General features: G+C 37.9%; 1 protein-coding gene and 1 long non-coding RNA gene across 6 annotated transcripts in view; one reads left to right on the top strand and one right to left on the bottom strand.

Annotated features, from left to right (window-relative positions):
* Positions 1–69: 69 nt before the first annotated feature.
* LOC135297317 (uncharacterized) lies at positions 70–4,517 on the top strand. The gene is made up of 3 exons (XR_010359346.1): positions 70–1,035; positions 1,411–1,472; positions 3,117–4,517. It is a non-coding gene; the product is annotated as an uncharacterized LOC135297317 (long non-coding RNA).
* The window catches only part of SPAST (spastin), a 38,532-nt gene continuing 17,220 nt past the window's right edge, over positions 3,620–24,931 (bottom strand). For all 5 annotated transcript variants that reach the window (XM_064414733.1, XM_064414735.1, XM_064414736.1 and 2 more), the window contains 13 exons: positions 24,548–24,732; positions 23,412–23,545; positions 23,018–23,111; positions 19,691–19,765; positions 18,418–18,489; positions 17,823–17,898; positions 17,178–17,269; positions 15,393–15,472; positions 14,543–14,585; positions 13,861–13,940; positions 12,125–12,195; positions 10,262–10,302; positions 3,620–9,025 (listed from right to left, as the gene is read on the bottom strand). In XM_064414733.1, coding sequence (XP_064270803.1) covers positions 8,903–9,025; positions 10,262–10,302; positions 12,125–12,195; positions 13,861–13,940; positions 14,543–14,585; positions 15,393–15,472; positions 17,178–17,269; positions 17,823–17,898; positions 18,418–18,489; positions 19,691–19,765; positions 23,018–23,111; positions 23,412–23,545; positions 24,548–24,732 — 1,166 coding nt within the window. In that variant the 3' untranslated portion in view covers positions 3,620–8,902. The remainder of the gene's footprint in view (positions 9,026–10,261; positions 10,303–12,124; positions 12,196–13,860; positions 13,941–14,542; positions 14,586–15,392; positions 15,473–17,177; positions 17,270–17,822; positions 17,899–18,417; positions 18,490–19,690; positions 19,766–23,017; positions 23,112–23,411; positions 23,546–24,547; positions 24,733–24,931) is intronic.

Genomic DNA, 24,931 nt, shown 5'->3' with positions numbered 1-24,931 from the left:
CCCGCGGGATGTGCCGCCCCCGCCGCCCTTCCTCGCTCCTCCCCAGCCGGCGGCAGGCCGAGGTGGGGACCCGCCTTGGGGTGTAAAGGTCTTGTCTGCCGCTCTTCTGCCCGCTGCCTGCGGGAGCCCAAGGAAAGGGATCCCACGGGTGGTACCATCGCAGACCTACGATCATCACAGTCCAGCCTGTGACCGAACACCACCGTGTCATCTAGGCCATGGCACTGGGTGCCACGTCCAGTGTTTCCTTTAAACACTTCCAGGGATGGTGACTCCACCAATACCTAACCGCCCTTTCTGTGAAGAAATTCTTCCTAGTATTCAACCTAAACCGCCCATGGCACAGCTTAAGAGTTTTGTAGTCCTAGGCCTGTCACCGTCAGTCACGATGCTCCACTACAGCAATTCCACAAGGATGGATTTGCTTCCCAGTACGAGCATTCCTTCCTCCGTCCCCACGGCCAGCCGCAGTACCCGGCGCTAAGGGCGCTCAGGACACAGCCTGCAAAAGGCACTTCTTTTCCCCCGCAAAACCCCCAAAGGACAGCAGCTCTCCAAACTACAGGAGTTATGTTGGAAATGCAGTCACTGTGCGCTGAGATTCCCAGAAGCGCTCCCGTGGCTCTGGATCCGGTGCACATTAGAAGCATCACAGCCCAGAGGAGGGATCCGCACGCCGTGCAGCCCCATCCCGAGCCGGCTGCTATCCAGAGCGGGCTTGGAGAGGATTCTGGCACTGACCGCCGCTCCCGAGGCTCGGGAAGGCCGGGACACAAGGTGCCAGCATCCCCCGGGCTGGGTGGCCAGCAGATGGCTTCACTGTGCCCAGAAGCTCCTGTCAGAAGGAATGCGTACGGCAGGAACGCTTTGCGTGGAAAGTACAACGAAACACAGAACAGAAATCATCTTGGAAGCTCGGATAGCTCTTAAGAAAAATTGTGCTGCAAAGTTGCAATCCCAAAGTTGCACGGGATTGAATGTACTGAAAGATTTATTCACAAAACAGCTTATTTACTATTTATTATTATTTGCAAAGTAAGTGGAAAAGAGAGGAATAAAAATTGAAGCGAGATATTTTATTAAGACAGATTATTGTGCCTAGGAAGAAACTTGGAACAACCTTCTGTAACACTGCCTTAATCTTTGTTCTTTTAAAGAGTCTATTCAGCTCTCCAGTACCCATAGTTAAAAATGTTATTTGCATCTCACCTGTTCTGTAAAACACCAAAATACTTACCTGACTGTGGGTGAGAGATAGGCCTGTACATCAAATTAAACCAGGAAAAAGCCAGTCTTTAATCTGCTTCAGAGTTTAATGTGCTCCACAATTAAGTTGTGTGTATTGTCTCCTGTTCCTATACATTTGCAGAACGTGATTTTATTATTGATTTAAAAAAAATTATTTTCCAGATTTTGAGTGTATCTGGTCCTCAGAGGTATCATTAATTAAGAACAACTATCAGACTTATCAGGTAATTGTACTCCTTAAGATTGATTTAATGTCTCAAACCTCATTCTAAGCTCTTGGCTGTAGTCAGTATGGTTTTTTTTTTTTCTAGTGTATGGGAGAAATTTTGGAAACTATTTGCAGAAAATAGATTTTTGCTTTATAGAATCTGGATGACAGGCAAGAAATTCAAACTGCAGCTGCTGCCTCCTTTCAAATTTAATGCGGAAATCAGAACTATGGTGAACCACTGTATAATTTGCTCCACAAAGTTTTTTTGTTACTTCATTATTGACATAGTATTGGGCTTTTTGATTTATTTGATGCCACGGGGTATTTCTTCCCAGAAGAGGCCAACAGTTAGTTATTAGAAGCAGCACTTGAGGAAGTGCCTTCACAGTAGAAAAGTTCTACAATAGCACAGCTGATAGTAGCATTCTGCATATAACAAAACTAAGAGTCTTCAAGGATGTCTTACTGAGGCAAGTTTGAGGCCTTTTAGAAATTACTAAAATGAGATTTGAAAATAACAGAAGTTACAGACTTAGAAAGAACATATTGTTCTTACACTACACACTTGCAAAAAAAAGTGGAATTTTCAAAACTATGTGGTAAAACCACCACACTTTGTTCAATAAGTTGTTTGTAGGCTGATATTCTGGAAAATGAGGGTTTTTTTTGTTTTTTTTTTTTTTTTAATATAGCTGCAACACAGCATCTGGAATAATCCCACAAGTGTTAAGAGATGGATTTTAGTTAAATTATATTTTTCTGCCTTCACCATAACATGTATTTTCTGTTTTATCGTGATACATAGAATAAGAAATAACTTAGGGAAAGTTGCATAACTGTCTTCTCCAGAGGCACGTAAACCCTTTCAGGAAACAGGCTGGATCTCACAAATTCACAACATATTTGGAAATTTGCAGAAAGATGGCATGAGTGGGGCAAAAAGAAACCCAACAACAAAAAACCCCAAAACAAAACAAACCCCACCCACCCAAAACAAACAAAAAACTCCCACCCAACAAGTTTTAACTTACTTTTTTCTCACTTTTCTCTAGCAAACTTAGAGCACTAAAATACAGAAATCAGCATCTAACACTAGGCATGCAGCCTTGTCTCCCTCCTTGGCTGGAATGGGAACAGTTTAATGAGTCCAAGATAAACTTCAGTCCAGGGTATGCTGCCAAAAACAAAATCTCTGTAGATTTCAAAATAGCAAATGGTGGGATATGTTTTTTCATGCTCTTCTTTCTTCACTGATTTTCATTTTCTGATTATCTCCTCTACAAGAATAAAGTATTTGAATGTCTGTAACCTATACCCAAAATTACCAATAGAAATCAGTTTAGTGGTTCAAAATCTACCCCCAAGCAGTAGTATTTCAGCCAAAGAGAGATACCTTGGATAGACACCAGTGATGTCTTTCTGTCCTAAGGAATTATTCCTTCACAGAAGCAGGAATAGCTCACATGCTTCAGTCCAACACTGGGGTTTTTTCTTCCTTAGTGTATAGATTTTTATTTGGTTGATTTGTTTTAGCAGTGATTGACATGATGATGTGTGGAAGGCAGTGGTCATGGCTGTTTTTTGGGAGACCCCCAATGCTGCCAGATATGAAATATTAAAATGAATCTTAATAAAGTTTGATTAATTTTATCTTCAGGATGCAACTGTAATAACAGAAATAGCTGTAAGCAGTCCAGATGCAGCCTCAAGACAGAGAATTACAAAGGTAAGGCAATGGGGTTAAGGAAAGAAATAATATTGTTAACAGAATTAACAGCAGCACTCTCCCCCAAGCAAAAGCAAAGCCGTTTTCAGGCCAAGCAAATGTTGCTCCAAATTTCTCAGGACTTCCTCATGACTACCAGAAATAGTTATGTGAAAACTGGTTTTCACCATGATCTAGCAAGACTAGGATAAGCACACACTTTCAGTTTAAGCACATTTATTTAGGAAGTAGCACTTCTGTTTACATTAGTTTTAAGAACTTATGTTCTTTAGAAACTGATTTATTTACATTTTATTGTTCCATCATCTGGTATACAACACCTGATGTTTTTAAATGTTTTTTTAAAACCAGCAGCAATTTAATAGGCTTCAAGTTTAATGAAAAGGCTTTTAGTTTTGGACATTTTATCTGATAAACAGACAAGAAAACAGTACTAACAGGACAAATGAAACATTTTATTGTAGCTAAAGCTATGTGACTGCTTGTCATGCTTTTTTACATTGGTTATTTTTAGTAAAACGGTGTTTAACATTTCAGAAAACATTCTTAAAAGAACAATGAAACAAAAGTGCTTCTAAACAACAAAATACATAAACTAATCCCATCCCAGACTGGAGTTGTCCAATATATTTTATGGGGGTGTGGTATGGTGTTTTGTCTCCACCTTTGGTCTTCATCGCTTTAATACAGATTTCTGAAAAATACCAACTAGCCCTTCACACGAGTAAAAATGGGAATCATGTAGCAAAAGCAGTTTCTGTATTTCCAGTCCCTTTGTCAGTTGTGCCACTATTAGACAAAATACTTTCTTCCCCATTTCTAATGGGAGAGAACCCTGCATAACTGAGAGGCCACAGCCAGCAGCTTTGACCGCTACGCCTGTATCAACCAACTACAAGGAGCACCGACCTTTAATCCTCAAAGCCACTTCTCTGAAGAAAGCATTTTTTAAGAAGAGTATCTTATGAAGGCAAGGAGAGTCTTACAGCAAAACAAGGTTCATCACCATAGTTTCCAGAAGTAATGTCAAGCATTTTCAAACCAAAACATCAGGCTCTGAAGAATCTGCAGTGTTGAGCCAGTATGTTGAATCCACCGGAGGAGTGTGTACCTTGCCAATTATTGCTGAACTCAGGAGGTAGTTATTGACAAGGTAAGAAGTTTCCACTCTAAGACAGTTAATGATTTGCACAAGAAGCAGGAAAAACAGAATACAGATTTCTCCATATTTTACAAGATGATTTTGTATTTGCAGGAAGTGACAGCTTAACTTCCTCATCCTGTGGAATTAAAATTACCATAATTAAAAGATACTGAAAATTATAATTAAAATTCTAAAAGAAAATAGCTGATCAATTTGCCATCTCTTAGGATGTCTGCAGATCATCCTAAGCATGAAAATTCACATAGGTCAGTAAAACAACATTCTTCAACACTAAATAGCAGCTCAAGAGAAACTAATAATAAAACTGCCTCTAATTAGCACAATGACTGAGATAACTAGTTGCATTCACTACCTGCTTGCTACTTTTCATTCCAATTTTGATATCTGGTAGAAACCCCAACAACTTAAAGCATCACAAAAGCTTGAGGGCACCACAGAAAAGGAATGAGAATCTGGTCAGGCACAGTAGCACCGGCTGCCTCCCAAAGCTGCCACATGCAGAAGAACACTAAAGCTGGAGAAGCTAGAGAAGCACGTGCTGGGCACAACTATGCACCAAAGCACTATGGAAATCTAGGGCATGAATTCTCACCATAGGTGATTAAGGAAACCCTAAGGAGAACACTGCTTTCCAGTTGCAGCACAGATGTCTCAGCTCCATTTGCCAGCATATCTGACTTCAGTATTCCAAGTACAAAGTACTTAAAATTTCATAAGATGGACCTGACAGCAGTGCCAAGCAGTGCTAAACCCGGCTTGTCTAGAATAGAAAAAATATTATTTATCCTACACCAGAAGGTGAGGTTAATTGAGTTATATGTATAAAAGCTGTCATTCTAAAAACACTTGAGAGAATGGAACAGAAAAACCAGCAATAGCCTCTGACAACATACCTTCTCAGTTCAGAGATCCCATTCTTACTCATTTTAAAGTGTTATTACCACATTTGTTGCCTACATAAAGTTGCAGGGCCATATTCAACAGGACTGTACTAGCAACTGGCTTTGAGTCAGCGAGACATCTCAAGGGCACAATGCCAATTTTTCTGGTATTCTAAACGCTGCAAAGCCTAAGAAACTTATTTGTGCATACATATCCCAGTTTAAGGCTTATCTTTAATATGCTGTGTTGATTTTGTCTTTGCATACGCAGAGGACTGTACAGGTTTGCTGTAGTCCACAGAAAAGTCAACATTAGTAAAGGGAGCATCATAACATACAACAAAGTCTCAGAGCAATCTACATACTATTCTTCCAGTATGTTGAAAGACAAAAAATGTGGCTCCTGCTTAATAAAAGCAGAAAGATGTATGAAGAAGGTTGTTAGAAAAACACAAGGGCTTTGGGTTGGTTTTATTTTCTCCCTCCAGTAACTGCTACACTTGAAAGCCAGTAAAACACACTGGCAGAAAGCCAGACAAGCTGCTTACTAATCATGTCAAAAAAGTGGGTCAAATTGCTCATTCACTAGCAGTGGGCAGATTCACAGAAAATCAAGGGGGGGGAAGGAAAAAATCAGTCCAGACAGCTAATGGAAAGGTAGTCTTCACAAAGGTTAAAAGCACCCAAGTTGCTGTCCTGTTTATTCTGATTTGAGACATTGCATTAAAGCATAACCTGATTTTATGGAAAATACAGCTGGTAAAGTTATGCGTAAGTACTACAGACTTGGGAAATATGGGTAATTTGAGGTTGTTTGGGATGGTTTTGGTGTGGGTTTTTTTGTTTGTTTTTTTTTGTGTGTGTGTGGGGGGGGAAGGTTTGGTGGTTTTTTTCCCTTTGTTGTGGTTGTTTTTCCCCAGATCTGCTCTTATACACAGTTAATCCAACATATAGATGGAATCACTGAGCTGGGACTTAGTACATATAAAACGAGGAGTAAGATGCAAGATAATGCCTTAAGCAGAACAGAATTATTCTTAAAAGACACTATTCAGAAAATAGCATAAGACAAGACATTAAAGGAGATTTATGAACCAAACAGCACCTGGCCATGGGCTAAGAGTCCAGCAGCTGTGGGGCAAACTGATGCTGCAGAACAAAATTTTCTTCTTTTTACTGTGTTCCAGCATTAATTTATAGTGCTGTAGTTCATCCATTAAGCAAAAAACAATCAGGCATGATAGAAGACAAAAAGCAGCTGTACCAGTCACACAGATTCTCTTGACTGAACTAGTTTGTTTCACTACAAACTAGTGAAAAGGCTGGTCCCTTTTCTTTTTACGTAGCAGCTGGTGATTCTGACTCTTTGTGCTGCATACTGGTGCTGCTTTAGGAGACGGGGACTTCTGCCTGAGCATTTCAGGTACCTATCCCATGCCACTGAGTATGCATTTGAAATAAATAACCAGTATGTTCCTCAAAATGAAGCGGACGAAACCAACAGTTTTGTAACAATCATTTAGGAACACTGAAAACCAGAAGCATTATCTTCTAAGTTCTCATTTGCAAAGGATCTCAAGGAATGTCTAGCAAAGCTTTATGAATAAAACCAAGGCCCTTTCTTAGCTGTAGCTACTTGGCAGACACTAATACAACAGTAATATTCATGCTTAGCACTATGAAGAATATTACAAATATGGATCAAGTCAGCCAGGAATCTCCAACAACAGAGATGGTCTACTGAAGGCAGAACTAAGGCAAAGCAAGACATGAGACTTAAGAATCTGAAATCTTTTAGCATTTCTCCAGAAAGGTGAATCAGAGGAACCAAAGTCACATTTCATTTACATAAGACATACATTTGAGAGAGTCCTATCCTTAGAAGGCTAGAAGTGGTTTGGTTAGACTATTTCAAAAGGCATAGTAGTGGAACAATCGTCTCTTATTTGATTGCTTTTAATCTTAAGATCAGTTAAAAGCATCTCTGGTTGGAAAAAAAAATCCCAAACATATTGCATATGTGCATCTCAAAGGTTTGACAGAGCTTCTGCTATTTAGTACTCAATACCACACAGTGAGCACAGTCCTCTCAGAGTATTACTATACCTACAACTGCATCTATCAGCTAGGGTTGCTTTTTTCTTTTCATATATACATATAATATATTATTTATAGTCAACTTTCAGGTAAGTAGTTCAAAAATAAGTTAAATGAAACATTAAAAACAAATTTTCTGTTAAGACCAAAAACAAATAACACTTACAACTCATTTTCATTAAAACAACAGTAAACAATATGCATTTTTGCAGTATCACTAAGTTGGGAGAGGTGTAAAAAAAAAAAAGAAAAAAAAGAAAAAAACCCCAAAAAAACTCACAACAAAATCAAAGAACCCAACAACCCACAAACCTGCTTTAACAAGGAACTAGTGTTCTGCCTTGCAAACATCTGTGTTTAATCTGTGTAGAATTTGTAAACAAGATGTTGGGCCTTTAGAAGTAAAGGCAAAAATGCTTTCCTTTATTATGGTATTTAAAGGCTATCATTTAAGAGTTTGTTTTTTTTAATAGCTTGTCATTTATATAATAAAAACAAGTATTTGTACAAAGATGCAGTTTCTTTTTAAAAAAGCAGATCAGCTGAGTGTTTCATACTTTAATATATAAACCGAAACATATGAAAGCTATAAAAACATTAATGTGTGCTATGTATTAAACATGTAGCCTCATATTTTAATGCTTACATGTGGAGATTAAAAAAATTATCACAATGGAAATTTTACTTTCAATTATCATAAACAGACCAAAATACAGAGTAGAAACACGTAATTTCTGAAACTCAACAATTAGCATCACCTACTCTCTCAAACATCAGCTGGGCTCAAGTTGTACACTGTAAGCTTAAGCTAACATTCTACCAATGAAAGCGTTACAAAATGCATTAAGAGAAAATACTGCCAGTAAATGAGTATCTCAGTCTATTCTTTTATTTAGTAATTTTGCTTTTAAAAGGCAGTTTGAATTGGTTTTATAAGGTTGGGGTTTTTTGCTGTTCTGCTATCAAAGGTCTTCTTTAAACCTGTCCTGTGAACAACTCAGTCACATTACAACAAAACAAAAAGACAAATAATAACAGACCAGCTACTTTTAACATTTTAATAATTGTAATTCCCCAATGCTGTTCTTCCACTCTGCACAGGGAAATTGTTTTATTTGGCACATTAAGGATAAAAAAAGTCAAAAAAAATGAACTGCAGTTTACAAACCTCAAATTGAACATCATTGTTCCAAGTTCATTGTTCATCAACGTCATGGCAAAATTAAAAACAAAAAAACACACACACAACATAGGGAAAGGTCCTCCAATGATCAATATCATCAGAGCCCTGTAGCAGAAACAATATACATATATTAATGTTCAAACCAGAATCAGATTGCTAGGAATCTTACTTATCTCAAGTCCTGTTGTGCTCTTTCTTACAGTGTGTAAATCCTCACTAAATGGCAAGGAGGCTTTGATGATGAACACATTTCACATTGTATAATTTTCTCTTAATCTCAAGTTTTAATGCAGATATTTAAATATCTGTAAAGTCCTGTAAACTCTGGCTGCTTCCCAGTTTTCTGCACCAGCTGCTCCCCAGGCAGCAGTGTTTCACTTCAAGTAGTGTCTCACACTGTGGTATCTCCAAAGTCCTTGTTCCAGCGAATGTATGCTTCCAGGGTCTGAGGGCTCAAACTGCGCTTGATCTTCTTCAGAGATTCTGTGAAATCTGACAGCTTGATATTTCTCATCTAAACAGAAAATTAGTAACATCAGGGTCACAAGCAATCTACCTGCTTCGGTTGATTCAAGAAGTACTGGAGTATTCACTTTTAACAAAACACATTCTAGGAGTGCTGCATCTTGATGCAAGAACAAAATTTTTGCAGAGAGAGTAGACACCCACTGCAACAACCCCCCCAAGGAATGTGGTAGAGTCTCCATTGCTGGAGGTTTTGAAGATATGAATGGGCAGAGCCCTAAATAATCTCATCTATGTTCCCTTTCCCACGAAAGGATGGACCAGGTGATCTTTGAAGGTCCCTTCCAAAGCGGGGTGTTCTATTATTCTATGACCTGATGCAAGAGTCTTGTAATTTAAGACTACCAGTATGCAACATTTTTAATAAGCTAACACTTGCTAATAGTAAGATCTGCCTTGTTACTTAATAGCTCATTAGACTGTGTCATTTCTTCCTGTTTCAGTAGGTGGTGTGAGCTGGTGCACATGAGGACATCACGACAAATTATCATAGATGCTGTTATCCTCCTGCAACAAATCCTTCCAGCTTTGGCCACAACCTCAGGCTAAACACAAAAAGTAACTGAGAAATTAAGTTTTGCTCAATTTTCCCTGTGTAACCATGGTTTGCACACACACCTGAATAGAAACTTCTGTACACAGGACTAATTGCTTCCTTTTTTTTTTTCCCCTGCAGTTTGTGGTCAGGACCTTAATCTTTTTCTTCATGTTGATCCATGTCAATGAATGCAACTACTACACATACACATGTTTGTGTAGTACTTCTGTTTTAGCTTCTCCTTAAGTTAACCTGCTTTATGTAAAGATGGGGTGGAGGGGGTAGAAGTAATTTCACATAATACTTCTGGGAATACTTTTGGGAAGTAACACTGAGTAAATAAAAGCCAGGCCTCTGACATCATCAGCTAGGTAACAAATACTGCAGTTCAGTGTGAAGGAAAAGACAGGACAGTCAGCTGAAATTTAGAACAGACTTACTAACAGAAAAATAAGTGCTCTGAAGCCTGAAAGCCAACAAACTACACATGAACCTCAGACATCTGAGGACAGGTCTTGTCATTCTCTATTTCTAAAGAATTTTCTTTAATGAAGGAGTGATTAAAAAGGGTAATACCCCCAAATATTATGCTATTTTGTATGATACAACACACAAAAAAAGGATCTTCAAAGTTTCTAGTGAGAAAACCTATTCAAAGGGGAAAATACAGCTGCTGGAACAGCTTACCTCACTGGCAGACATGTTCTTCACCTGTTCTGGTTTTAATTCTGTAAAAATAAAAATATATAGGTGAGTTCCGTAAGAAAACTTTAATCACTTCTGAGAAATGAAACATGTTCAAAGCACTCATATTTTGGAAAAAACCCCTGCAGCTAAAAATTATACCTTTCTGCCTCAACACAGTCTCCTGTAAAGAAAGGTACATGGTGTTTTTGCATCCTTCCCCATTTATCAGCTCTTCATCCAGGCTGCTCCCACACTCAGTTAATGCAGATGCAGCACAAATTGACAGCAGAATTATTCCTTCCTCCTAAAGTATGGAAAACAACACACAGGCCAAGAAAGCTACCTCCCCCATATTAATTGTGGTATCCACAACCTCCCTACTGAATTTCAGGAAACAGAAGGTACAGTCAGCCAAGAACACTGAAATAAAATCAGGCAGGGCACATCACAGTGCTTCTTGCCCTATGCTGCACTCATGGGACCTGAACATTCTTGCATTGTTCACCAAGTTTTATTATTTTTTTATAACTTGCAATAATCTCATAGTATCAACATGTAACAGCAAACATTTTGCTAGGAGGGTACAAGAAAAACAATCTAGACAGGATTGGCAAGGATAATATCACAAAACATTTTCAAAAATGTATTGTTTTATATGGAAAACAGAAGCAAGTGAAAGAAATATGTTGCACAATGCTACACGGCCCCTTCTTGAAATGGACTTGCGTGTGAAGCGAGTAAAGCCTGAATACCTAAATGCATACATTATTCATTCCACCACTCTAAATAAATATATTCAAATTCTTAGGAGACATGATGTCTCTTATGAGAGCCATTAATGCAGCTCTGTTTCCCAGTTATTATGCAGGATTGTGAAAGATGTGCTTTACAAATTCAGCAGCTGAAAGAAAGTGTGTAAAAAACATTACATTCCAACAGCTGCTTTCAAAAGAGATAGTGCACTGGCAAAAAATATATGCTACAGGATTAAAAAAAAATAATAACACAAACACACCCATAAAAAATGAACAGACCTCTCCTCCTCATAAATAATTTAAGAAAGTTGCAACAATTTTTATTTACACATAATAGGCTGATATTACAGAACACTTCTGCTCTGCCTGCCTTTAGTACCTTTCTGTAAAGTAGGACAATATGTCTACAAACAGAAAACTAACACCAAATCTTCACAATCTTTTCTACACAAAAATCCTGCTACTGATCCCCACTAAACAAAATCAGTGCCCTCAGATGTGGCTACTGGACACATAACTAGCTAGTTAAAATGAACAAAGAGAGGTCTTGGAAAAAGTATTCACATTACAACTGTGGGTTTTTCCTAGCTGGACATGTCAGAGAAAGAACAAATATAAGTAAAACTCTTTCATTCACAGTTGCCATCTGGATCACAATTCAACATTAAGAGTTAAAAATATAAAAAGCTATGCCATTCAAACTGTATCTAGAAAAATCCCATTAAATAGCTTGTTTCAGTTTTCCTTCCCTTAGACTTCAAGAGATTTGACTCTTTTATAAAGACAACTAATGCAATCAGCAATTGCTTTTCAAGTAGTAATTTAGCTACAACAGAACTGACACCAGCCTCAGAAAGACACTAGTTTAAAACCCTACAAATCATTGAGAAACATTTCACCCTGCATTTCTCCTATGACACAAAAACTTTATTTTTCACATGGTGAGATGCTGAAGGGTTTTGTGTAAGTAAATCTTCTAAAGATGCTATTATGAGGAACAGAACAAAATCCAGTGTAAAAAGTTAAATTTCAGAGGTTTGAGAATTATAAAGATGCAAGAAAATATAACTCCAATGTCAAAAGCTCAATCAAAATCTCTGCAGCTTACCTCGAATGGGGCCTAGTGCTGCATCCTTCGCTAATGCAGTTAGGTCACTTCCAGAGTATCCATCTGTCATTCTTTGGCAAAGGAAAAAGTGGGGTTAAGGAGTAAGGAAAAAAACAAAAAAACCTGCATCAAACCACATCGATTTAATTGCAGATAATCAAAGTGTTACTTAATCAGAAGAAGTATTACGTTGATGTTGTTTTTCAAGTTTAATAAATCAGAAGTGTGTTCACTATAAGTGGTCTATATTTCACTGTAAGTGATCTTTCACAGACTAAATTTCAAGTACAGATATTCAAGTCCCAAATAACATTCCAGAAAAGGAAAAAAAGGCAGCAACTAGGATTTGTAGATGAAAACTGATCCCAAGCACATTTACTATTTCTGTTAGGAGAATTCCGTACCACTAGTTTATCAACATTTGTCAATTACCGTAAAACCAAAACCTCAATTGTCCTGTACACTCTGCAGGAGCTGTTCCAGAATCAGACTTAATATCCAAGTTAACCAGTGAAATAGTCTGGAGAAAAAAGGCCTTGACTGAACCAGGAAGCCACCAATACAAAATGCCAACATAAGTGAAAATGAGTAGTGCAGGTTACCTAAAGGAAAATTTAACAACAAAACCAGCGCCCTTGTAAGAACAGTGGCTAGCTGCAGCAACAAGAGCTTAGTCTTCTGGAGAGCATAAAGTCTGTCACAGTTTATAGAAAAACTTGCAGGGGAGCAAAGGAACACCAAATTATAATGGAGGTTAAATACTTCTCTCTCTCAAAGAAAGAAAGATGGAAAAAGAAGCAGGCAGGATGCTCAACTTTTACATTTTCTCTAAACCCTTTAAAATAAGTGTACTCAAGTTGCATTTCTAATCTGGTTCTTATATTTGCATTTAGAATATTGATACTGTGTTTTTCCTCCAGTTAGCTATTATTGCAGCCTAAATGTGGCCTGAGCTAACAACCCTCAAGCACAGAGGGAATACATTCAGTTGGATTACACATCAACTTCTGCAACATTACTAAGAGGCTGACAAATGCTACATCCAAGACTGTACTAACCTCCGCTGTCCTACCACAAAGAGAAACAGACTGAAGTACCTCTACCTGCCTATCTTTGCTATCTCACACTCTGTTTTCACTCCTTCCTGCCCTACCTGCTTTTTAGTCTGATCTCCTTCACACAAATTATTAGATTTATGTGATCAACAGCAGTACTGTGTCAATCTCAATGATGAAAAACATAAAACAACTCCGTTTCATAACAGGAGGGGAAAAGTAACCTACATTTTACAAATAAAATTTTAAAGTGAAAAGAACTTAAAATTATCCAGTGCTTGCTCTGCTACCTTGGTAATACATTCAACAAGCCTAGCAAGGCACCAGCAAAGAGATCTTGCCTTTTATGTGAAATGAATGCCAAGTGCAAAACTGGTGCTATCTTTTTGCATCAGGGAGGAGAGCTGGACTCCTTGAGGGATGGGTGGAAACAAGCATCCTCCTCCCACTTCCTCAAAGTAAAGAGCTGATGAGCATGTTTCAACAACAGAAACCTGACTGGGTGTATCCTATATGTGCATATATAAAAACACTTTCTTACTGCCTCACAGGGAACCATCTTCCCCAAATGCATGAATTCATGATGTCGATGATTTACATTAATTACATTTTGAATGAATTAAAGTCTGAATGAATGCAGTAGAGGAATATATTTATTTAGTATGGTTAAAAAATACTTACCTAGCTAGTTGAGCCAACTCTTTTTGGGTTAATGGACTTCCTTGCTTACTTAGAAGATTTTTTAGCAAAATCAGTCTTGTCTGAAAAGAAGATAATAAAATTATCAGATGTAAAACTAACTTTCACGGAACACTTAAAATTGTGCAGCAAGAACAGAATTATGCTTTTGTCAGTTTTGCTTTTGTGCTCCACCAGTTTAAACTTGCCCACAGTGCTTGTGCAATAAGACTGTGCAATATCATCTCTTCAGGAGCAGAGATAAGTGCTGGGTAAAAACAAGACCAAGAGCCTAACTACTACTATCAAGAAGAATTAGAATCTTCATCAAAATTCCTGATCTCCTGCTGAATTGAAAATTAGGAAAATTACTTCTGTCTTTTGTAATAAAACACTCTTGTTCAGCCAAGTAAATATGCTCCTGTAAGTCCTACTTCAGACTTGCCCATGTCTGCCAGTCTGCAACCAACACCTCACTAATCAAGAGGTCATGAGCAGCTACCACCAGATTTGCTACTAGTATGAGTGAAAGAAAAAAGACAACAACTTAAAACAGTTCCTAGAATTAATGCACAGTGTATATGGTCAAGGTGAGCCAAAAGATAGTTCATAGAACTGTAATCATCCACAAGGGCAAGTTAAGAACTGCCTGTGTCTTAAAAATGTGAGTGGAAACAACACTTACCTCCTCGTTTGGTAAAGACACATATACCCGTTTGGTGAAGCGTCTGAAAGAAACCCAAACATGTACACATTGTTCACACTATTCTATAACTATTTAGCACATATAAAACTAAAATTTGCTTTGGTTAAGTGACCAAATTTCACTTTCATCATCAAATTTTAGGAAGCAGAACTAGAGATTTTGAAAAAAACTACCAACAACCAAACAAAAAAACACGCACAAGCCACTGGTGTCATCTTACTCTTTTTCTGAAGTTGTAAGACTCCTCCCAGAGGGGAAACACTCTAAAGGTAGAAATACCACTGACTACCAGCAATGAAATGAAGCCTCTCAATTTTTACACAAAAAAGTCTTTGGAATAATGTCTTCAGGCAGTGCTGACATATCTATTTTCCTCAGTCAAGAATGAAAAGAGAATAAAGTATGAGTACTTTTAACAAAAAAGTCCTAAGGCAAATCTACAGCAAGATCTGTAATTGCATGGGATGTCAGAAGACAATATTCACAGAGAAGAAATACTGGATTTCTAGTCAATCTGCAATACTGATCAAATTTTCTCCTTTAAACTAAAGATCCATTACGATCCAAACAACAAAAAAGCAAAATATTAATGAAATTTAAAAACCACTGACTTGACCTCAACAGGTACTACTGTTTCAGACTATTCCAAGACCACCATGACTGTGCAGATGCATCTCAAAAGAAAAGAGCCCTTCTTTGAGAGGTTAAATAACTTAGCCTTGCTGAACAGCTTTTACTTATTACAAAACTTCAACATGACATTAGGCAAAACCTGTTCTTCATAATGAATATTATCTTAGTGTATATTCAGAAAAAGATGTTTTGATACCTGAGAACAGCATCATCAAGCTCCTGAGGCCTGTTTGTTGCTCCCATCACAAGTATTCTGTCCTCTCCAGAAGACTGCACCTATATAATGTGGGAAGGCAAGCCAGCTCTCAGTTTACACAGTCTATATCAAGCAGAAATACAACAAAACCCGTTAGAGACTTGCCATGGATTCAGCACACTGATGGGATCTTCATATATATTATGTTTTGGGTTTTTTTCCCATTAAGGTAGGTTCAAAATATTCCTCAGATAATTTTAAAGTAAAAAAAAAACAGGACAAGGTAAAAAAAAACCAAAACCAAACAAAAACAAAACAACATTTTGCCATTAAGATCCAAACAACAAAAAATATATTGAAAAACCTAGAGACTTTCTGCTGTTCTGGGGTTTTTATGCCAAACACTGTTTTGAAGCCTACAGGGTGAGAATCAAACCTTAAACTAAAGCATAGCCTGAACCACAAAATCAGAACTGAGATTCCTCTAACACAGGTCTCGTACGAATCCAGTAATCAAAACAGGCTATAAAATAACCATAATAGCAGAAAGACACAGCAATTTCCCTCCCAATTCATTCATTTCATACCCCAGATTATGGAGACTTAGACCTTCCAAACTTTAGAGGAAACTCTGGCCTATCAAAGACATTATTTGCTTAGTGTTCAATACTTCATAGATTTGGGTTCATTGGTACCGTGCAATGTTCAAGAGGTTCACCAAAAATACTGTATGACACAGTTACACTTTAAATATTAAGTCAGCAGACTTTACATTACACTTCTTTTTCCCTTTTCATTTTAAGGGAAAACTCTGCATGTGTGTGTAATCTCTGCATATCACTGTCACATTGCATTATTTGTCCTGATTCATCCATTTTGGAGTTTTTCCCAACCTTGCTGCCTCTCCATGTTGTGATCTGCTCCTCCTGTACCTCATTACTATTGCTTCACCACAGTAGCAATATTCCATTGTGCTAATGGAACACAATCTAAATTATTTACTCCAAGAACAGTGCTGTGACAGAAGAAAACTCTGATCTCATTTGTGTGTCCCTCTATGAAATCCAGTTCCTCTTCCTGGGTATTGCATTCATGCCATTAAATACTTCTTACTGAATTCTGTCTTCTCTAGCTTATGATACCAAGAAAAAAAGTTATAGTTCAATAAAAGGTGTACTAACACAGAAATGAATCTTTCTGATGTGTCAGAACTGTGTATACACGAGAAATATATATATATATATATTTAATCTGAACTAGTCTCTTGGAAATCCTCATCCGTCAAGTCTCACTCCTTGACAGTGCATGCTTGTGACACATATTCCTCTGAAACCAAAAACTATTTAAAAGCCATTTAATCTTGTTTTGCTTTGCCAGAATAAAGAGAAGTGATTCGTGAAGCCATGCAATTGCAGACAAGGATTCAACTCTCCATGACCTCAAAATGCCCCTCTTGCCCTGTAAGAACAGTTGTCCTCACAGCTCCTTTACTACTGCCATCTGTTATCCTTTCTTCTCAGTCCATAATCTTCCAAGACATTATTACAGCTCATCTCCAGATCACTATCTTTCAGTCCACACTGCATCTTCCAGAATACCAGAGAAAATAAGGCAGAAAATAAGGAACAAGCAAAAAAAAACTGTTTGCCAATTGCGGTGAGCTGGGAGGGAGGCTAAGCTAAGCCCCAGCAGCCAAACTCTTTGTAATTCACCTATAGGTTTTACTGGCACCCACTATATTAGCCAATTTAGCTAAATCAAACAATATCAAGACTAAATACTTACACCATCAAATTCTATTAAAAATTCTGTTTTTAGACGCCTGCTAGCATCATGTTCACCTTCTCGTCTTTCACACAAAAGGCTATCCACTTCATCTAAAAAAAAAAAAGAAACACATCTTAATAAAGCATACAACATCAAAGTCTTTGGATTTTCCTAAGTTCCTTTGCTAATATAAGGCTCCATTAAAAAAGACTAGGTCTTTATTCTTTAGGAGACAGATCTTAGGAAAGTTTAAAAACTTGTGTGATGTGTTGGCCTTTGAATAGGTAATGCCAGGCACAGATGAGATGCAAGGGGGAAAAAAAAAAAAAAATCTTTCTGGTGATAAACTGCTACTCAGTACATGCAAAACATTATTTTCATGCTTGATGTTTAAAGGACTTACTCCATAAAGACAGTGCAGTATTTTTCTTTCAGAGAGCACCTCTTCCCACCATTACCACCAATTAATTAATGCAACAATAATCTAACATGCTTTATACGAACTACTGTTTGCCCAGCAGGTAATACCTGAGACAGTTCTCCTGAGCTGCAGAATTACCCAAAAAAATTTTACCCAACTATTCCAAGAGTTAATTACTTACTAATCTTTGGTAAGTAAGATAATTTAAGAAAGTAAATAGAAGTTAACATTTAAGGTCCTACCAATAAAAATTATAGAAGGTTGAAGTTCTCTGGCTACTGCAAACAGAGCACGCACCAGTTTCTCCCCTTCACCCACCTGAAATAACAAAAAAAAGGTTTTTAGAGGGTTAAACATTTTTACTACAAGACAGCTAACAGAAGGACCTACAGACAATCTTGCTAGTAAACAACCACACTCAGTCCATTTATCCATATTCAGATTATCACTGGTTCAGTATATGCAATGGTATTGTTTACATCTTAAAAGAAACACTACAACTTCTCTTATGATCACAACTGAGTTAACTGTCAAGAGACTTTGGTGCCTAAATTACCAGAGTGAAAAGAGCTGGGACCCAACTAATTCACTTTTTAAGGATGAAAAACCCCACAACCACTCATATGCAATACTGACACTGCCAAGCTGAAAAAACTTTGACACTGCTTTATCACAAGCACAAACCAAAATTTTTTTAGTTCACAAGTCGCTTTTTAAAAACTATGTTCATTATAGGCTAACAGTTCACCAAGGACTCATCAGAAGTCTCTGGCTTTCTTAAGCCCCAATTAAAGCATGGGTGTTTTCAAATCAATGTATTTTACAGACACTACTTACATATTTTGAAGTCAGACTCGCCGCACTGATGTTAAAGAAAGTAGCATTTGATTCTGCAGCAACTGCTTTGGCCTAGGAAAGGAGGGAAAAACAAAAGTACTTTTAAAAGCTATCATACTGAGGATAGTTCTTTGCATCTGCAATGTCCACTCATGTCCTGACGGACAGTTTTGAAAACCTCTATTTCTCCAAAGGGAGTACCTTGCAAATGGTACAGAAACCTTCTGTTCAGGTCACTTACAAATGAGAATGGCTATGCAGGCAAACCAATAGAGAAACTTCCAGACTCCCATAGATTTTTCTAATCCCCTTAGCTCCATAGCCAACTACAACTTGCTATGGAAGAATAAGTCTCCATTTCCTTCCAATTTATCCTGAATAGACATCTAAGCCAGTTTTAACTAATTTAGGGTGGTAATTTAAGGCATCAGTTGGATCAAATCACATAAAAAGTTATGGTGTTTTTTCCCCTTCTTTATTTATGCAAAAGCTATTTTCAGAGGAAAGCCAGGGAAAATAATCAGTTGCAATGCTCATTCAGACTACCCTCTCCTTTAACAATTTCACCATATTCAAGAAATTATGAATCCTGCTTATAGAGTCTAATTTTAGTGAGTAGCAATTATATTCCAGTATGTCAAACATAACAGATGAGCCTACATGAGCTGTTCTACATTCACACTCCTGCACTTGAGCGCTGCTCCAGCTCCAGTGTCAGCAGAGAGTGCAGCTGCAGGCACACCATGTGATCAGGAGGATGTGCCCGGCTCAGCCACATCAGGACACTCCATGCTCCCTGCCTGATGCACAGCCACGGATCTAGCACATCAGGCTGAGGAAAAAAAGCTCTGGCTAGGCAGTTCCACAGCAGTATGCAAGTGAGACTATCTCTTTTTTTGCTACTGTGCTCCCTCCCCACTTCCAAAATGTACTTCTAGTATGTTTCAGCAGAGAGCAGATAATTTCTGATTAATCACTGCTGTACAAAACAATTAACCCACTTCCTTTCGCTCTCTCTGAAAATGAAACCTGGACTTGCTTAAGTTTTAAAATAGTACTTGTCATAATGAAAATAATTAAAGAGAGAACAGTTTAGCACTTCCTTCCATAAAATCCAGGGTTAAGAACAATTTTGCCTTTTTATATATAAAATGACACCATAATACATATTCTGTAAGAATGCATAGTTTACGAGTCCAAGCCCCAGACTGAAAGCCACCCCTTGTGGTTACATTTTAAGCCCATGAACTCAAGCATGAAGCTTTTTTCTCACCAACATTGTCTTCCCATTTCCTGGTGGGCCAAACAGCAACAAACCACGTGCGGGAGCTCTCAGACCTGTAAATAGCTGAAAAGGGCATCACCATAAGTGATCATCAAAGACTTGAATAAAATGTTCCTTTACCTTTGTGAGAGAATGGTTTAAGACTGAAGACACTGGCTAGCACTGAGAATAACAGCAGCAGTGCGTGCCACAACAGTACAGGCTTTGAGAGAACTACACTCTGTTACTAACTTGACCTAATGCACACCACTATTGTTTCCCAAGCAGAAGCTAAATTATGTTGTAATTGTTCTGTGCCTGGATGCACTGTGCAGGCAGTTTAAAACATTTTCCACAAGACAGACTAGCCTATCAAGTTTAAAGCATCAATTCCGGTTAAAAAGGGAGTAATGCAGGTATACAATAGGAGAGCTAAAGTAGTATTCTTACTAACTCCATATGGAAGAACTCCTCCATCTTTCCTTATTAAATAAAACTTGAGACAAGCTTTCAACAAAATTATTTAAAATATTACTTAACAACCACCTTCTCTCTATGCTACTGACAGCCATCTCCTCTCTCTCTCTCATTTTGCACTAGATTCATCTTTCCTACTCTATAAAATTTCCCCCACCAAATCTAGCGCAGGCAAGTCACAGAACACGTAACTTTTAGTTATGACTCTTGGCTGTTTCTCTAGCACTTTCTCTTTACCTCTTCCCTCAAAAGTTTCCGTGTTTCTCTTTTGGTCTCACACTCACCCATCCCTTCCAGATTCCAATAAACAAGCAAAAGCAATAGGAGGGTATCTCATATATATCCCATGTGTAAACAGCACTGTCAGCAGGCACTTCTTTCCACAATATCCATGACAACAAACAGCTCCATTTCCAGTGTTATATTTCTTTCATGACTGACCAACACATGTTTCACTATTATTTCATCATCCACAGTATTTTGTTTGTGCTTGACTCTGATCCTAAAAGTAGTTACCCAGCGATTCACTAGCTCAGTAAGAACACTCCAGTGTTTCCGCTTTCCATGCTGCTCACCACCATGTGCATTTTTTGTCTGACTTCTTTTGTTTGAAATAACTCTTCTGGAGTTCCACTATTTTCACACAGCCCAGATCAAATCTATAACTCTTTCTCACCTTGATCATCACCTACAGTTCAGCTGCACTGACATTTATTACTGAGATACACAAAGCTTTTCAAGTTTTTGTTAACGGGGTAATTATACTGAATATGGTCTGAACTAACTGCTAGCATTTCAGCAGCATCTTACCACTGAAATGGTTTCAACCAATGTTTCCTGCTTATGTACCCAACTTTTGCTCTCCTACAAAATACCACTGGCTTGTTAAATAGGAATTTGAGTTAAAAACTCATTAAGATCAAAACTGAACTAGTGCTAATTTACTAAGTATCCCCTTACAGTTGCCACATCTACTGTGCTCTTTTAACAAGGAATAAAACCAACCCTACTTCCAAGGAAATTTTAAAAATTCATGGGATTCTCTGTCCTTATTACATCCCAACCTACACACCAAGGTCAGACCCATTGCTAGCTACAGTAATATGAGACAACCTTATTGAAGATATCATGTTACTGGAAAAGCTACTCCAAGCATCCCATCTCCAAGTCCTTCCCAGCTGGCTCACAGTGTTGGTGTCACTGAACAACACACCTGACATACTATTGCACTGTAGTAACAAACATGCTACAATGACACCTTCCTTCTGCATAACATCTGAGCACACACATTTGTTGCCAAAGCATTGTTCTCCTTACAGCTTGTATTTCTGTGATGCTATGCCAGGTTTAAGGTTTCTTCCCTATGCTGCTTCAAAACTTGTACCTGCATTAAGGGGAAAACCACAGGGCAACTCCAGTCACCTGTCCATGTAACAAATGAGACCCACAAGCAAACAAAAAGTACAAACAGTAGTTTTTCTTCAATAATCATAGAATCATAAAATGGGACTGGGTTAGAAGGGACTTTGAAGATCATCTCCTTCCAACTTCCCTGTCATGGACAGGGATATTTTCCACCAGATCACATTGCTCAAAGCCCCTTCCAATCTGGCTTTGGACAACTCCAGGATGGGGTATCCACAACTTCTCTGGCAACCTGTTCTAGTGTTTCATCATCCTCACAGTGAATAATTTCTTCATAATAAACAAATCTAAACCTATTCTCAGTTTGAAGCCATTTTCCCTTGCTCTGTCACTACCTGCCCATGTAAACAGTTCCTCATCAGTTTTTCTTTTAGGTCTCCTTCAGGTACTGAAATAATGTAAAATAAGGTCAGCCTGGAGCCCTCTCTTCTCCAAGCTTAACAACCCCAATTCTCAGCCTTTCCTTACAGGAGAGGTGCTTCAGCCCTCTGATCATCTAGCTGTCCATGCCCTTCCTGTGCTGGGGACCCCAGAACTGGACACAGCACTCCAGATGGGATCTCATGAGAGCACTGCAGGAAATCATTGCATGCAATTTCCTCAAAAGTACTGCAACTTTTAATAAGTTCAGCTTAAGAAAATTACCCATTTAATTTTTTCTTAAAAGTAGCTCATAAAATTCCAGTAGTATGCAGAGTAGGTCTGAATTTAAACAGTAACAGTAGTTGAGGTACCGTCTATGATAAATAAAAGCCTAAATTATCAACTTCCATACAGCCAAGTAAAGAGGAAATCTGACCTCAAATGTTATACATCTTAGTGTATTTGGCTGCTCACAACACTTCTTTGCATCCTTTCTATCTGTGAATAAACTATTCAGTGTTTAACCAACATTGTGACAGAGAGGATGACCACAGTAACGTTTTTCCCAAACGGAGAGTGTCATGACCTAATTTAACTATACAAATCTCTCCCATTTACCCTTCCAGTTGTGGGCTTTGTCCTTTACAGGGCCATATAGGGTTGGACACACAGCTATAGCTATCTGGAACAGTCAGCCTGACAAACAGTGAGAAATTTTGTTTGTTTGCTTCTGCTGTTTGTTTGTTTTATGGGGTTGAAGGGTGTTTTGGTTTTGTTTGGATTTTTCAGGGGTTTGTGGTTTGCTGATTTGATTTGGGCTGGAGTTTTTAGGGAGGTTTTTAGGTTGTTTTTGCTCCAGTCACTTTCTGCAACATTGATTAACCAGAAGACAAGGAATTTCATGGTACTATTTTAACACATAAATCCTTTTCCAAGATAGCTAGGACCCCACAGCTACTTGCAGCAATCACAATCAGTAAAAACAGGATTCAAGAATCATAATTTCAAGTGTGAAGCACAGCACATTTCTTTAATCCTGTCACAGACTGATAACAATACCCAGTTGCTTACCTCAGGTCTAAGAGAAGGAAGGATAACAATTTCTTGCAAAGCTTGTTTAGCCAGTTCCTGCCCTGCGATATCATCAAATTTGACAGCTGGCCCACTAACAAAGAAATGGAATACTAATTAGTCTAACAATGAGATACTCTTTTTCAGCTGCAGCTGACTAATTTAATGCATTTGACTATTTATACAGAACCCTTTTGAGAAAAGTCTACAACTTATATTGTTAAGTATTTTTAAACATTCTTCTTCCAAAGTAACAACAATAAAAACCCATCCAAAAAATCCTCAAAAAACCCCAACAAAGTAGAAGTACTAATTTCATTCCAAGTGGACCAAGATTGTACTCAATGCAAAACTGATTTACTGGATTGAAAAGCCTACTTTTCTTCACACTTACCTATCAACAACTTCATTCAGGATAAGATTAGCAAGATTGCTGTCCACATTTCTAAATATCTTTGTGTCTTTCTTTTTTCGAGGAGCAGTGGTAGGAGTAGAAGGCTTATTGGTTCTGCTATTTTTAGGGGCAGTCTGGAGAGGGGGGAAAAAAGAAAAAAGAAAAAAAAAACACCAGAAACCCCAGATTAATACTTTGAAAGTGTAGTGTTAAACAAAATAAGATCTAGATTTCATTTGTCCCGGTAAAACTGCGTGTTAACAAATACCCAATATTCTACTGCTCTATTTTGCTACAAATCATACTACCACATTACTCAGCCACAAGTAGGGTATCTTAGGCTACAGTGGTGAAGAGTGTTTGGTCTGAGGTTTTTTGTTTGATAATTAATTTAACTATAGTATTTCACCCAGCATGGAAATAAGCATCACAAACCATCTCAGGTTCTCAATACCTATTAGCAAGAATTCCTACTGCTGTCATAATTTGTAACAGGCCACTTAAAAGTCTTCATTTTATATTATAGCAACAATAATGTTTTAACAGAACAGTTATGTTCAGTCCATTCTGCTCTTTGTTCTACTTTACTGGGTAATATGGATGGAAGGAAGGGAAAAAGATGGGTCAACAGAAATGCTGTAATTTTCTGTATTCTTACTACAGGACTTATTTCTGTGCCTCAGTCCCAGCCTAACCCTAATTTGCTTTTCAATGTGGTTGCAAAACAACCTGTGCATGCATGCATGCTTTGGAAGAGAAGAACATGTAGGGGGAAAAAAATCCTGTAGTTCTGCAATAAGAGGTTTTACCTCCATCTTTTACATAATAGAACAAACATTTATTTTTCTTCTAGGTAACTTTCACTCAGCTTCCCATGCAATTTTAAAAACAAGTAGTATGTATTACTGTGATTACACTTCAAATCCTTTTGCCCACGCACCCACATGATGCCTTCTAATTTCTAAAATCCATTCTGCAGCATATCTCAAAGAGACCTGGCTAAAAATTTGGAGTTTCAGTGTTTTCCAAAACTTTCTGCTGCTACAATACTGCAATTAAGGTATTAAATCCAAAGCTTCATCTAGAATTTACACTTGATTTTCAAGTGTATACTTCCATATTTATCCTCACTGTACCTTGTGAGCTGAAGGTGTAGGATTAGGTGCTGGTCTAGACACAGATGATGATACCCCACTGTAGCTGGGCGTTCTGTGGTGACCTGAAAGGCCTGTGGATCCGGATTTTGCAACAGTCTTTGAGCGAGGAAGGGAATTACTTGTGTGTGTTAGGGGGTCCTTCTTTTTTGGAACTGCTCCGCTTTCTATAAAGAAAACCAGTGTTGTAAGAACATTTGCAGCAGCCATACTTTTACCATCAACTGCAAGTAGAAAACAGAACTGTTGAAACATTTAATACTGCATTATAGAAGAACAACGCACATTTCTAAAGAGATTTAGTGTTTTCAAGAGGATACTGACTGCTTCACCTACAGATAAAATTCTAATTTTTAGCTCTCAAAA

This window comes from Passer domesticus, chromosome 3 (assembly GCF_036417665.1).
Source record: "Passer domesticus isolate bPasDom1 chromosome 3, bPasDom1.hap1, whole genome shotgun sequence".
Classification (NCBI taxonomy): domain Eukaryota; kingdom Metazoa; phylum Chordata; class Aves; order Passeriformes; family Passeridae; genus Passer; species Passer domesticus.
Note: the sequence above shows the minus strand (reverse complement) of the source record. Positions and strands in the feature narration are given on the sequence as shown.